Source organism: Clupea harengus, chromosome 1 (assembly GCF_900700415.2).
Source record: "Clupea harengus chromosome 1, Ch_v2.0.2, whole genome shotgun sequence".
NCBI classification, from domain to species: Eukaryota; Metazoa; Chordata; class Actinopteri; order Clupeiformes; family Clupeidae; genus Clupea; species Clupea harengus.
Genome location: NC_045152.1, coordinates 12,643,827 through 12,657,275, shown reverse-complemented (window position 1 = coordinate 12,657,275; position 13,449 = coordinate 12,643,827). Strand labels below are relative to the sequence as shown.

The 13,449-nt window shown below is 43.3% G+C and overlaps 2 protein-coding genes across 2 annotated transcripts in view; both read left to right on the top strand.

Moving 5' to 3' along the window:
* sgca (sarcoglycan, alpha) overlaps positions 1–5,320 on the top strand; it is a 6,818-nt gene extending 1,498 nt beyond the window's left edge. The window contains exons 3-11 of the mRNA XM_012837690.2: positions 251–405; positions 1,082–1,151; positions 1,317–1,515; positions 1,760–1,946; positions 2,991–3,199; positions 3,808–3,834; positions 4,100–4,288; positions 4,637–4,663; positions 4,833–5,320. Coding sequence (XP_012693144.1) covers positions 251–405; positions 1,082–1,151; positions 1,317–1,515; positions 1,760–1,946; positions 2,991–3,199; positions 3,808–3,834; positions 4,100–4,288; positions 4,637–4,663; positions 4,833–4,839 — 1,070 coding nt within the window. The 3' untranslated portion in view covers positions 4,840–5,320. The remainder of the gene's footprint in view (positions 1–250; positions 406–1,081; positions 1,152–1,316; positions 1,516–1,759; positions 1,947–2,990; positions 3,200–3,807; positions 3,835–4,099; positions 4,289–4,636; positions 4,664–4,832) is intronic.
* A 2,632-nt stretch (positions 5,321–7,952) lies between these two features.
* LOC116222805 (protein HP-25 homolog 2-like) lies at positions 7,953–13,155 on the top strand. Its single transcript, XM_031577617.2, has 6 exons — positions 7,953–8,020; positions 9,268–9,281; positions 10,494–10,529; positions 11,169–11,222; positions 12,433–12,480; positions 12,567–13,155. Exons 1-6 carry the CDS (start codon positions 7,954–7,956, stop codon positions 12,612–12,614), a joined length of 267 nt encoding a protein of 88 aa, XP_031433477.1. The 5' UTR covers position 7,953; the 3' UTR covers positions 12,615–13,155.
* The last annotated feature ends 294 nt before the right edge of the window (positions 13,156–13,449 follow it).

Sequence of the window (13,449 nt, the reverse complement as noted above, 5' to 3'; positions counted from 1 at the left end):
GGTGTGTGTGTTTAGCACAGGTTCCCAATGACCCCACAGTGTTTAAGTGTAATAAGGACACACACACACACACACAAACACACATACACACACACTCCTAACCCCAATGCTTCCCCTGTGTGTGTGTGTGTGTGTGTTTAGGGCAGGTTCCCAATGACCCCACAGTGTTTAAGTGTAATAAGGAGAACACACACACACACACTCCTAACCCCAATGCTTCCCCTGTGTGTGTGTGTGTGTGTGTGTTTAGGGCAGGTTCCCAATGACCCCATAGTGTTTAAGTGTAATAAGCAGTTCTCCCCCGACCTCCCGGGGTGGCTGCGCTACACCCAGAGGCATGCCTATGACAACGGCTTCCTGTACGGGACGCCCATGGACGAGGACAAGGGCAAAAACATCATCGAGGTACGTCTGCTACACACACACACACACACACACACACACACACACACACACACACACGTCTGCTGAGGTCTGCTGGGGGTATCGCACACGGTAGGAGAGACGTGTGTGTGAAATGAGGAGACGCAGGCCTGTCAGACAAGGCAAAAACATACACACACACACACACACACACACACACACACACACACACACACACACACACACACACACACATACACACATATACACACATACAGGTTTGTCAGCTGAGGAGGGACGGGTTGAACCTAATGAAGAGGAGACGAGGACACACAGGCCTATGGTGCGACGGTTTGCCAAATCTCCTCGTGAAAAAGAGATATAGTGTTCAGTGCTTTAGGCAAGAGATGGAACTCAAGAGAGATGAGGCAGGATGCACCTTGAAGGCTGGACAATCGGCCTGGACAGCAATGTCTATCAATGTCTGTCAAACTAGACTCTGTGCTCTAGCTCTCTGTGCAGGAAGACAGCTTTTGTTTAATTATTAATTAATTTAATACATTTTGAAGCAGTACACCACTGAATAAAGATGTGAAATATCCAAAAGGGCAACTACAAATAATGTCAAATCAAATGGATGTTTAAAAATGTTTGTAATAAACTTCCTGTTTGCGGGTTTGTTGGACGAGCCACTCAATGTTTTCTGTTTCTGGCACAGATAATCGCCATCAACAGACAGTCTTCGGAAACCTTTGAGGACTTTGTGATCATCAATGTGGTTCCACGAGGTACAGACACACACACACACACACACACACACACACATACACACATATACCCTAAAACACCGAAATATTGATCACCTTTCAATATTTGTCCTAGATCAGAATTTATATTTAGTAATATTTGAATCAGTGTACCATACCATACTGTGTGTTCATATCCTCTTCCAGTCAAGCTGACACCCTTTCAGGCAGAGTTCTTCCTCCCGCGAAGGGAAATTGAGACAGTGCTGCCCTCTAGTGTTCAGTATGAGATAAAGCAGGATGTACAGAAGATGTGGGGTGTGGACGATCTGGAATTTGTCAACATCACGTCGGCCCTTGACCAAGGTGGCCGGGTGCCACTGCCCCTCCCTGGGTATTTTGAGGGGTAAGAAAGAGGACCTCTCATAATCACTAATGAATTAACTAATGAATCAATGAATGCCCCCCAAAAAAACATCTTTTGATTGGTTTTCATATATTTTTAAAGAAAGTGTCCCATATTACTAAACATCTTCAGACAGACATTTGTTAAAATTGAATTAAATGTAATCAAATATAAGTGTAATGTGTCTTTGTATGTCTGTTTATGTCTCTGTGTGTGTTTGTGTGTGTGTGTGTGTTATTCCCAGCGTGTACGTGAAGCTGGGCTCTGAGGCCTACTTCTCTCCGTGCCTGCAGGGGGCGCTGTCCCCACAGCATGGGCTTGAGTGTGAGGCCCTGAGCAGGCTCCCAGGCAAGCCCTTCTTGAAGGTGTCCACCGACTGCAGCAACTGCGCTGTGGCCAGCAACTGCATGGAGTGGTGCCGCTCCACCCTGGTGAGGGGGTGCTTCACACACACACACACACGCACACACACACGCACGCGCACACACACGCACATGCACACGCACACGCACAAACACACACACACGCACATGCACAAACACACACACACGCACGCGCACAAACACACACACACGCACATGCACAAACACACACACACGCACGGCACGCGCACGCACACGCACACGCACACGCACACACAAACACATCCATGGTTTAAAGGTACAGTGTGTAGATTTTAGTGGCATCTATTTGTAGACACTGTACTACTGATAGTGCACGCTGTACCTTTAAGCGCACGCATGACTATTCAGGCAGAGGAGAGGTGCGTGATGTGTTACGCCAGTTAAGAACGGAGAGGTGCGTGTTGTGTTACGCCAGTTAAGAACGGAGAGGTGCGTGTTGTGTTACGCCAGTTAAGAACGGAGAGGTGCGCGTTGTGTTACGGCAGTTAAGAACGGAGAGGTGCGTGATGTGTTACGGCAGTTAAGAACGGAGAGGTGCGTGATGTGTTACACCAGTTAAGAACGGAAAGGTGCGTGCTGTGTTACGCCAGTTAGGAACGGAGAGGTGCGTGTTGTGTTACACCAGTTAAGAACGGAGAGGTGCGTGATGTGTTACGCCAGTTAAGAACGGAGAGGTGCGTGATGTGTTACGCCAGTTAGGAACGGAGAGGTGCGCGTTGTGTTACGGCAGTTAAGAACGGAGAGGTGCGTGATGTGTTATGCCAGTTAAGAACGGAGAGGTGCGGGTTATGTTATGGCAGTTAAGAACCTATCCACCTATCCATCTATTCACACCTATATCTATGGCTCCATAACCTATCCACCTGTCCATATATTCACAGCTATATCTATGCTCCATCCATCTGTTCGTCTGTCCATCCATCCCTCCATCCATCCATCCTTCCATCCCTCCATCCATCCATCCATCCATCCATCCATCCTTCCATCCCTCCATCCATCCCTCCATCCTTCCATCCATCCATCCATCCATCCATCCCCTCATCTCTCTGCCTTTTCTCCCCCTTTGGTCAGATTGACTTGTCAAAGCCGACCCCTCCTCCACCCGCCCCTACTATGGGTCCTGGTATCCTGGAACCTGCTGGGGAGTTTGACCCCCCCGAGGACGTCTCTCCCCGTGACTTCTTCCCTGACTACATCGTCACAGTGATCTTCCCCTTTGCGCTGGCACTGATCTTGCTCCTCCTTCTGTCCTACGTCATGTGCTGCAGGAGGGAGGGCCTGTAAGTTTTCATCCAATCACATCTTCTCTGAATGTAGCCTACTTCCTCTCAACTTTGGCATTCTGACTCACCTGCTGTGCCAATAGTAGACTTTGAATGAGTTAATCTGGGGATAGGGAGACTGCTCTAGTTTGAGATTTTGAATGAGTTAATCTGGAGATAGGGAGACTGCTCTAGTTTGAGATTTTGAATGAGTTAATCTGGAGATACGGAGACTGCTCTAGTTTGAGATTTTGAATCTGTTAATCTGGAGATATGGAGACTGCTCTAGTTTGAGATTTTGAATGAGTTCATCTGGAGATAGGGAGACTGCTCTAGTTTGAGATTTTGAATGAGTTAATCTGGAGATAGGGAGACTGCCCTAGTTTGAGATTTTGAATGAGTTAATCTAGAGATACGGAGACTGCTCTAGTTTGATATTTTGAATCTGTTAATCTGGAGATAGGGAGACTATTCTAGTTTGAGATTTTGAATCTGTTAATCTGGAGATATGGAGACTGCTCTAGTTTGAGATTTTGAATGAGTTAATCTGGAGATATGGAGACTGCTCTAGTTTGAGATTTTGCAGTGATGCTGACGTCTACTTTGTTGTTTCTTTCTGCTTACAGTGACAAGCGGGATGCCATGACACCTGAGTAAGTGAAACTAATCACAGCAACCATTTGCAACTCAAACCTACTCCATAGTTACTCTCCCTCTCCCTATCTTCCTCTCCTCCTTTGTCTCATTCCTCCTTCTCTCTCTCTCCCCCTATCTCCCTCTCTCTCTATCTCATTCCTCCTTCTCTCTCTTTCTCTCTCTCCCTCTCTTTCTCCACCTCTTCCTTTTTCTCTCCCTCTTCCTATCTTCCTCTCCTCCTTTGTCTCATTCCTCTCTCTCTCTCTCCTCTTCCTCCTCCAGGCTGCAGCTGTACCACCACCACACTATCGTGGGCAACACCAGTGAGCTGCGTGACATGGCTGGTACCAGAGAGGGGGTGCCCCCGCCCCTCTCCACCCTACCCATGTTCAGCACCCGCACAGGGCAGAGGGTGCCAGCCATGCAGCGGGCATACCAGCCCGACAGCATCCCACTCATCATGGCCCAGCAGTGAGTCACCATGGCAACGCACAACATCCGCACAGAGGCTCCCTTGGCCATGTGTCAATCAAGACACACACAGAAGGGGAGTGTGAGGGGTTTTATAGACACACCTAAGTGTTCATACACTAACGGCCTTCTCAAAGGGTCAAATCTGGATCCTTATGAATCATTTGGGGGCTTTTTTTCCTTTTTTAAAGGAAGAGTTAACTCCAGCATAAATCTAAAGGCTCTATGAGCAAAGTACCCAAAGTCATCTGATATCAAATATTGTGTTTAATGACGAACAATGTATTTATGAAATACAAATTGTCTTCATGGGTATTTGTGGTAAATGTTTTTTCTTTTCTTTTTCAGAGAACCAAATGTAGACACCCTGCCCAGGTAAAGAACGGCTCACCACCCGACTTGCATACTCCATATCTGCCCACTAGATGGAGACAAAAGCCATTGTTTTAGCAGGCAACTCTTCGTGGATCGTCAAGTCATCATGACTACATTACATCTTTCAAATCAAATACAAAATCTGCATTTTCTCTCTCTTGTTGTTCAGGAAATGAAGTCACAGGAATTGACCAAATGGGAATTTATGAAGGACATGATTTGCTGAGGTTTCTAATAGAGTAGTGTTTCTAATAGAGTAGTGTTTCTAATAGAGTAGTGTTTTAAATTCTGATATTAGATGTGTGCTGGGCTTGACTGTATGTAATTTTTCCATGAGTGAAATTTATTTTTTTTTCTACTTCTCATGGAACCACACACTGAGCTTCACAACAACCATATTCTACAGAACCAATGCATTATAGGGAAGAAACACCTGTGTTGTCATTGTATATTTAATAAAGAATCACACTGCTAGTGAGTTTGAATATCTTTTTAGCACATGCTGATACCACACCCAAAGACTAAGACTAAATGCTACTTGACTGGGTCTAGTCTACCTGTAAAGAAACACAATCCCTTAGTTTGGGGCCTGGCAGTAACACACCCACACCAGGCTTCTTCTACTCAAGCCCCATGTTTATTCCATGTCGGCAGTTTGTGGAATAAAACCATTCCTATTGCATTGTGGGCCTTTTCTTAACATGGCCGTTATGTCTTCACATGCCCCATACTTACATGCCCTAACTCGTACTGTGGCCTAGATGTTTTCTAAACACAGTATATCACTTTGAGGCAAATAACGGTTACAAAGCCCACAGAACAGCGTTTACCACCAGCTGTGGTTACTGTTGTCCAGTAAGCTTTTCTGGGCCACCACTTGTCAGTACTAAGGTTGTGTTTCTGTGTGCTTCTGTGTGTTTCTGTGTTCATGCATTATATACCCTTACTGCCACACCAGCAATCATCTTATATCACTTTCTTAAATTGCAAATTATATCTAATGGGAAGAAATGTTCTTAAAACAGCTATTGCACATCAACAACAGTTTTAAAAGCTGACAATTACATACAAATGTTCAGCTTTGAAATATAATTTTCCTAGCAGGGATTGCTGTCCTCCCTTGCTTACTGCCAGATTTAGGATAGACTAGAGTGGGCCGCAGAGTCATCGCCTGGTGGTACAGTCATTGGTGTACGGAAGGTACAGATAATCCACATCATCCACCTGCAGGTGTATCAGATAATCCACATCATCCACCTGCAGCTGTATCCACCTGCATCAGATAATCCACATCATCTACCTGCAACTGTATCAGATAATCCACATCATCCACCTGCACCTGTAGCAGATAATCCACATGCAGCAGATAATCCACATCATCCACCTGCACCTGTAGCAGATAATCCACCTGCAGCAGATGATCCACATCATCCACCTGCAACTGTATCCACCTGCAGCAGATAATCCACACTCAGCAGGAAGCTGAGGACAGCATCGTCCACAGAGCGGTAGGTTCTGTAGGCAGACTGTAGAGGCTCAAGAAGAAGGGGGTCTGTGATTGGTCAGAGGAAAGACAGGATGAATCCTTCGGGATTTGATGTTTTTAAAAAGGCTGGCACTCTGCATTCAGAGACGGACTGATTACACCCAGGTCAATCAATCATTCATTCAATCAATAAATCAATCAATCATCAATCAATCAATCAGGTCCCAGGTCCCAGGGCTTTCAGAGATGGACTGATCACACCCAGGTCCCAGGGCTTTCAGAGACGGACTGATCACACCCAGGTCCCAGGGCTTTCCTTGAATTCAGGCACGCAGAGAGCTTGTGAACATCCCTCACTGTGAAAGTGAGAGACGCTGGGACAGGCAGTCCACAGCATATGACTCTGGCTTGTATTCCTGGGATAAGGTGGTATGGGGGCAGGTTAATGATCAGGTGATGGACGAGGCTCAAACCTGCCACCACCAAAGTATCAGGATTCATGCCATCATGGTTGATAGTATATGTGGCCATTCCAATCTTTCTGGAGAGCCATAGGCCGTTAGCGATAAAGGCCGTTATCCATAGGCCGTTAGCCTGGCTCTGCCTGCCTGTTGCTCCAGTTTGCTGGGTCTGCGTTATTAGGACCCTTAACGTTTCGACATGCCCTGTTGAACTTGAACTAACACTAGCATACCTCAGTTTATTTATGTGAATGTTTGTACTGATTGTTTTACTATAAACCAAGAAAATGGCTGGCATGTGTTTTTTTTTATAACCTCTTATCTGTGTTTGCTGCTGAAGATTTGTAATTTATTGTGAAAAATAAAGAGAAGTCATGGCCAGTGAATGTGTACTGTAATTTAAGCCAAGGATGGGTATTGCGAAATATGTACATTTGATATGTACAAGTGAAGCAGTTTAAAAACAGGAGGACAGTGTTGAGGAGTACTCATCTACATGCAGTTAAACTAGTAGTTTAACTTCATTTTGCAGAAGCTTGCTGGTACTTTAACTACATCTATATTTGCATAATGATTCAAGTAGTTAATTTCTTTAATATTTTACTACTGAAACTACAAACAATGTTGGGTCAGAAGGAAAGAACTTTTGTAAAACTTTTAATTTGACCATTGCTGCTCTACTGTAATTGAATCTTTTACCAGCTCCGTCCCCGTTTCCTTTCATCCTGACCTTTGTGTTGTGCCTGTGTGAAAGGCCCTAGTCCTCACACAGCAATCCAGATTTGTTTGCAGCTATACATTGCTTGCAATTTTGCCCTTGTGAAAAGCCCAGATAGGATTGTTGTGTTTGGAACAGGTTAAGGTCCCAGGGGCATTCCAGGCTTTGGATTGCCAGCTCACATTTAGAAAATATTAGGCTATACTTTTGAATGTTCTGAATCTGAATTTGTGAAACTAAATTAGAATATATTAGGCGTCAATTAGTCATAAGGATTGATTGCTATGTATTAACCAATGTTAATATAAGTTGTTGCATGCTATTTTTGAAGTTTCCTAGGTACCTGATACGAGTCTGACTGATTGGCACTGTGGGCCGTTTCATCATCGCTATTATTCTTTAATGGTAAAATGCGAGAACGGAAAAAATGGTACAGTAAATCGTTAATTGATCCCTTAGCAACCTAGTAACATTAATGATCATTTAGAATACCTTCCTCGCCACTGTTGAAAATGTTAAGCACATACTGTAAAGCTCCAGTTGACGGCTTTCTAAGCAGAAGGAAGGATGTGCTGTTTGAAGTGAAACTGACTGTCAGCCAGTACAATTGTATGACAAAGCAAACATGCACAGCTTTGTGCATATCAGGTTAGCACTACTGATCTTGGCTACGCTACCAGTAACAATGACTCGTGAGTACAATCATACTATGTTCTTTAATTCAACCCAGAGATGGTGGATTAGGTAGCTGGTCGTGGGGGTGGGGGAGTATTTGTTACCTTTGTCTCCCTGCAGTGTACATTCTCTATCTGTGTTTCTAAAACCTACAGTAAATGTTTGAAATGATTCATGATTTCTACAAACCGATTTTCTTAAGTGGCCTGAGGAGATTGATCAAAAGGTGCAAAGAGAGTTATGATACTGTGAACAGTGTTGTGCACGTTCACACCTCTCATGAACTAGTTCAAAGTTCAGTTCATACAAGTAAAAATGAATCGTTCACGTTCATAGTTCACCATTTAAATTCTGAACTAGTTCAGAGTTCAGTTCATTTTCATTGTTTTTTTTATTAGTATGTAGTACCATTTAAATAATGAATTATACAGGGAACTAATAATAATAACAGGGTAATAATTTTACCTCTTCAGCAATGACATACTACTGGCTTAATCTCAGGGCAACAAGGGCATGTACACTAAATGAAAGACCGCTCAAAAGTTAGCATAGGTAAACCCTGTAACACTCGTATTTGTACATTAGCAGCTTATGCTAAGCGAGTTCACGAACAGTGCATCATGCTAGATCAATTAAGTGACAGTGCTCGTAACAATTATGAGAAAGCTAAACTATAACAAACGCATAATGACAAGGTAGGCTACAAAGTCAAACCCACGTATACATGGACGCACACAACTTCAACAAAGTGCAACGTTCAATTATGTGAAAATATGCCCGAAGTTAACTGCTACTCCATCTAAATATGCCGTGAAGCGATATCAAAACTTTGCACCGTGAGAAGTGGAGTCACATGACCAACGCAATTACCAAATATGGTCATTTACCGAAACATGGTCTGTCTGGGCAATTTAACAAATAATTACTATGGCCTTACAGGTACTGAGCAACGACATGGTACAAGCATTCGATTTAGACAGCGTCTTTCCTCAGCAGAAGGAAAACATTCCGTAATGTTTTAGCTAGACCTCAGTGGCGCTGGACCTCAGATAATATGAACGTGTTCACCGTTCAAATTCATTATTTGTCATAAAGTTGCGTTCAGTTCATCGTTCTCATAAAAATGAACGTGTTCAAATGCACAAACTGACTGTGAAACAGCTCTTCAAACAGTGAATAGCTTCATTACTATTTTCCCCCCAGTACATTCAAGTTGTTAAAATAATCATTTATTTTGGTTTATGTTCCCTTTTTTGTTTTCTAGGTCAAGATCCCGAGGTTAGTCAATATGATTTGTATCACAGGCTTCTATGTGTGTGTGTGTGTGTGTGTGTTCGCACAGAGCAGCTTCATAAATTCTCGAGCTTGAGTACTTGATAATCTAATTCTTCCTTCTTCTTCTATTTCTTTATTTGGATCCCGTGATGCTAGTGTAAGAACTGAAAACGGGTCCGTTTCATTCAAGCTTGTTCATTGATATTATTGACTACATTTCCCATACTGCTTTGTTTGGAGTCTGGGGTGAAGCACGTTTTCGGGAAGGAGTTGAGAAGAGAGAAAAATAGTTGATAAGCGTAAAGGGGATTGGCCGCTGAAGAAGTGAAGCTTTTCAATTCCGTACTCGTCTGTCTCCGTGAAATGATTGCCTACACAAGTTAATAACTCCTCCAGAGGACCTCAAGTTTTACACTAGCTCTCGCTGGCACTCAGTTTTCAGTTAGAGTCTTTGGCAAACAAGAGGGGGGATGTTGACAGCAGAAATCCGTTGTTTGGACGTTGCTTGAAAAGACACCGTCATCGTCAAAAAATATAGTCTGTCATATAATAGACTAGGCTACTACACTATGGCTAAACAAGTTCATTTTGCTTTAAAAAAATATAAATACAAGTAAATTTGACTATTTAAATGTTGGGGGGACTAACATTTAAATAGTAAGCCATTAACTTGAAAGAGTTAAGGATGGTTTAAAAAAAGTCAGATGACACTGTATTGAGTTTTTTGACCAATTGTATTAAATGACACTTAAAGCTGCACAATGGAGGAATTGCTAATCGCTAACGAGATGCTAGCGGCTAAACCTAGCGAAACCTCTTCAAATTTGCTTACTTTGACACTATGATAAACTAGTGAGTCAACAACTTTCCTAACACAGTCAAACATCAAGCAAGTGCAATACAAGACAAAGCAAGTAGTAGTAGTAGGCTAACCGGGCGGCTTCAGGCAAACCTACATAACGCAGTAATATGCCTACTGACCCTGGTATGGCAATGGCAGGGAGGCGATTCTCCATATTAAACGTCATTGTAGCACCCCAATTTTTTTAAAGCTGTTATTTTAAGGTAAAACTGCTAATCCTAACCCTAACACTGAAGTACAATTCCTACATAATGCCACTTTAACACATTCTCTCTCGCACTCACAGCTTTTCTCCACCTGCCTGTCCTGTGTGTTGTGTTGGCTGATTCCCCCTTCTCTCTCCCTTGTCTTAGCGTGTTTGTGGAATGCCAGGCTTCCCCGGCCCACCTGTGAGTACATGTCCATGACAGCACCACAAACCACAGCTTAAAATGTGTCTTAGCATTTCATTTCATTAATTCATTAATTTTCTAATTATTATTAGACTTGTTGACATTATTATGAACATAATATGCTGTAATTTATGTACGGCTATGCTGTGCACACGACAACAGCAATATAATTGGTCACACTTTATTTGGATGGTGCCAAATAGATTATCTACAGATGTGCAGATTATAAACAAACTATCTGTTGTATGCCTGGGTTCATTTAAAGGCATAGTCTGCCATTCTAATCCAGTACACTCTTTGTCAAACTCAGCAAATTGCTGCACAGGCGTCTAGCTGTCCGTTCTTTTGTGTGCACGCTAAAAATGACACCAGTTTGGAACACCGTTCTGACGCTGAATGGAAACAAACTAAAAGTGGATTGGATCAAGCCAGTCATCATTCCAGCCAATCAACACGTTGCTTCTGGAGCATGGAAGGAAGGGGTGTCATTTGGCTGTTTGGCTCAAATATCATCAACCTTTTGCCAGAATCACAGACTGTGCCTTTAAGTGAACAGAGTCATTCTTTGTATAATACTGTCTTTGTATAATGCTGTCTTTGTATAATGCTGTCTTTGTATAATGCTGTCTTGTATAGGGAGCACGCGGGCTTCCTGGACCTACTGGACCTACTGGCTTCCCTGGACCAATTGTAAGTGGACATGTAAATCAGGGTTGAGGGGTCAGGGTTAAGGTGTCAGGGTTCAGGGGTCAGGGTTGAGGGGTCAGTGGGGGTTTGGGAGGCCATGCACATGGAGGTTCACTACACATTCCGTTAGACGTACAGTATGGGAGTAGAATGATAAGACATGATGTGCGCTTTCTGCTGGACCGGTCATGTCGCTTTTCACACTGCGCTCTCCAGTGTACATATATATGAGCCTCGGCACTGCGCTCTCCAGTGTACATATATATGAGCCCCGGCACTGCGCTCTCCAGTGTACATATATATGAGCCCCGGCAATCTAACCAGATCTAACCAAATCTAACCAGATCTAACCAGATCTAACCACGCCTGTGATTTATAGAACCAGTTCAACCAACTATTTAATAGGATAAAACTCATACTTAACTTGTGTAGATAGATTTGAATAAACACTCAACACATTACACAACACATATCCACACTCACTCATACACAACTCTAAAACTCTGTTAAGTGTGTTTTACTCAAATGTCCTATAAACCGACGGTCGAGTGTGTGTGTCCACTCAGCCCAGTGCTATAGGTGCTACAGACCATACAGCAGCTTTTCAGAGTTATTTCTTTTACTTCATCTGCGTATTCTGTATATATAATTTCTTTCTTAACACTTATTTATTTTACTTTATCTGCGTATTCTGTATATTTCATTTCTTTCTTAACACTGGGTTTCTGCGTAACACTGGGTTACCACAGGTGTGTGTGTCCACTCAGCCCAGTGCCATAGGTGCTCCATGTGCCTTAACACAGGTGTGTGTATCCACTCAGCCCCCCAGTGCCATAGGTGCTACATGTGCCTTAACACAGGTGTGTGTGTCCACTCAGCCCCCCAGTGCCATAGGTGCTACATGTGCCTTAACACAGGTGTGTGTATCCACTCAGCCCCCCAGTGCCATAGGTGCTCCATGTGCCTTAACACAGGTGTGTGTGTCCGCTCAGCCCCCCAGTGCCATAGGTGCTACATGTGCCTTAACACAGGTGTGTGTGTCCACTCAGCCCAGTGCCATAGGTGCTACATGTGCCTTAACACTGGTGTGTGTGTGTCCACTCAGCCCAGTGCCATAGGTGCTACATGTGCCTTAACACTGGTGTGTGTGTGTCCACTCAGCCCAGTGCTATAGGTGCTACATGTGCCTTAACACTGGTGTTGTGTTTTACAGGGACGCACAGGAATGCCCGGAAGCCCAGGCCTCTGTCAATGCTCTAAGGTATTTATCCTCCTCTAGTTTCATCACGCCTGTATTTTGGTCTGTGTTTCTTGATTGTTTTCTGATGGGTTAAAATGTCAATACAGGACAGTTCAGAGGAAGAAGAGGAAGAAGACAAGGAACCAAACCCCTAAGACTACCTCATCCCAACCAGAGGAGGAGAACAGGAGACTGTGTTTCTGATCTGAGATACTATAATCTTCTAAAGATGTGACACCTGTAATGTGTTTCTGATCTGAGATACTATAATCTTCTAAAGATGTGAAACCTGTGTAATGCTGTAATATTAGGCCTTTCCCTGCAGTGTTGACTAGATTATGATGTCTCAGTGTGGACTACTAGGGTGTACCGATTAAATGAGAAATATGCTGAAAGATATTAAGTCTTCCGTCAGTCAGTGAGTGAGTAGGTGCAGTGGACACTTACTCCATCTGGCATCCTTCTCTGAAGGTAGTTCTCAATGACTTTGTGTCTTTAGTCTCTTAATGACAGTCTGAGTTGACTGTGAAGAGGTCTAAGTCTAAGATTGTCACACTGTCTCGTGCATATACTGTATTCTTGTACAAATCTCTTACAGTGCCCTTGAGGAGTGTTATTTAATATTAATGAAAAAAACCTGATGAAAAACTGTTTATCAGATGTTGTCTTTACTCAGCAAATTTCATCTAGCCCATTACCACAAGAAAAAAAACTAAATAAAGGTTATTCTGAAAAATGTGTTTTGTAATTATTGGCACCTCTTCATTTAGTATTGTGTGCATTTAGTATTGTGAGTCTTCTCTTGTAATTCCTTATAAGACCTCATGAGCATACAGCGGAAGGGATATTCTGACCAATGCATCTCTGTCAATATCTTCAGCCCAGCAATGGGCCCTTTTTTGTGCTCTGTCTTCTTGTGCGTGCGTGCGTGTGTGGGGGCGATGAAGGTCAGGGGAACTGGGATGGTTATGACAAAAAAAATTGTGGCAT

Excerpts from the sequence above, each read along its gene's own strand:
- LOC116222805 (XM_031577617.2), top strand. The coding sequence starts at position 7,954 with ATGCACAGCTTTGTGCATATCAGGTTAGCACTACTGATCTTGGCTACG. Across the intron at positions 10,530-11,168 it reads CAGGCTTCCCCGGCCCACCT|GGAGCACGCGGGCTTCCTGG; the intron begins GTGAGTACATGT and ends TGTCTTGTATAG. Across the intron at positions 11,223-12,432 it reads CTGGCTTCCCTGGACCAATT|GGACGCACAGGAATGCCCGG; the intron begins GTAAGTGGACAT and ends TGTGTTTTACAG.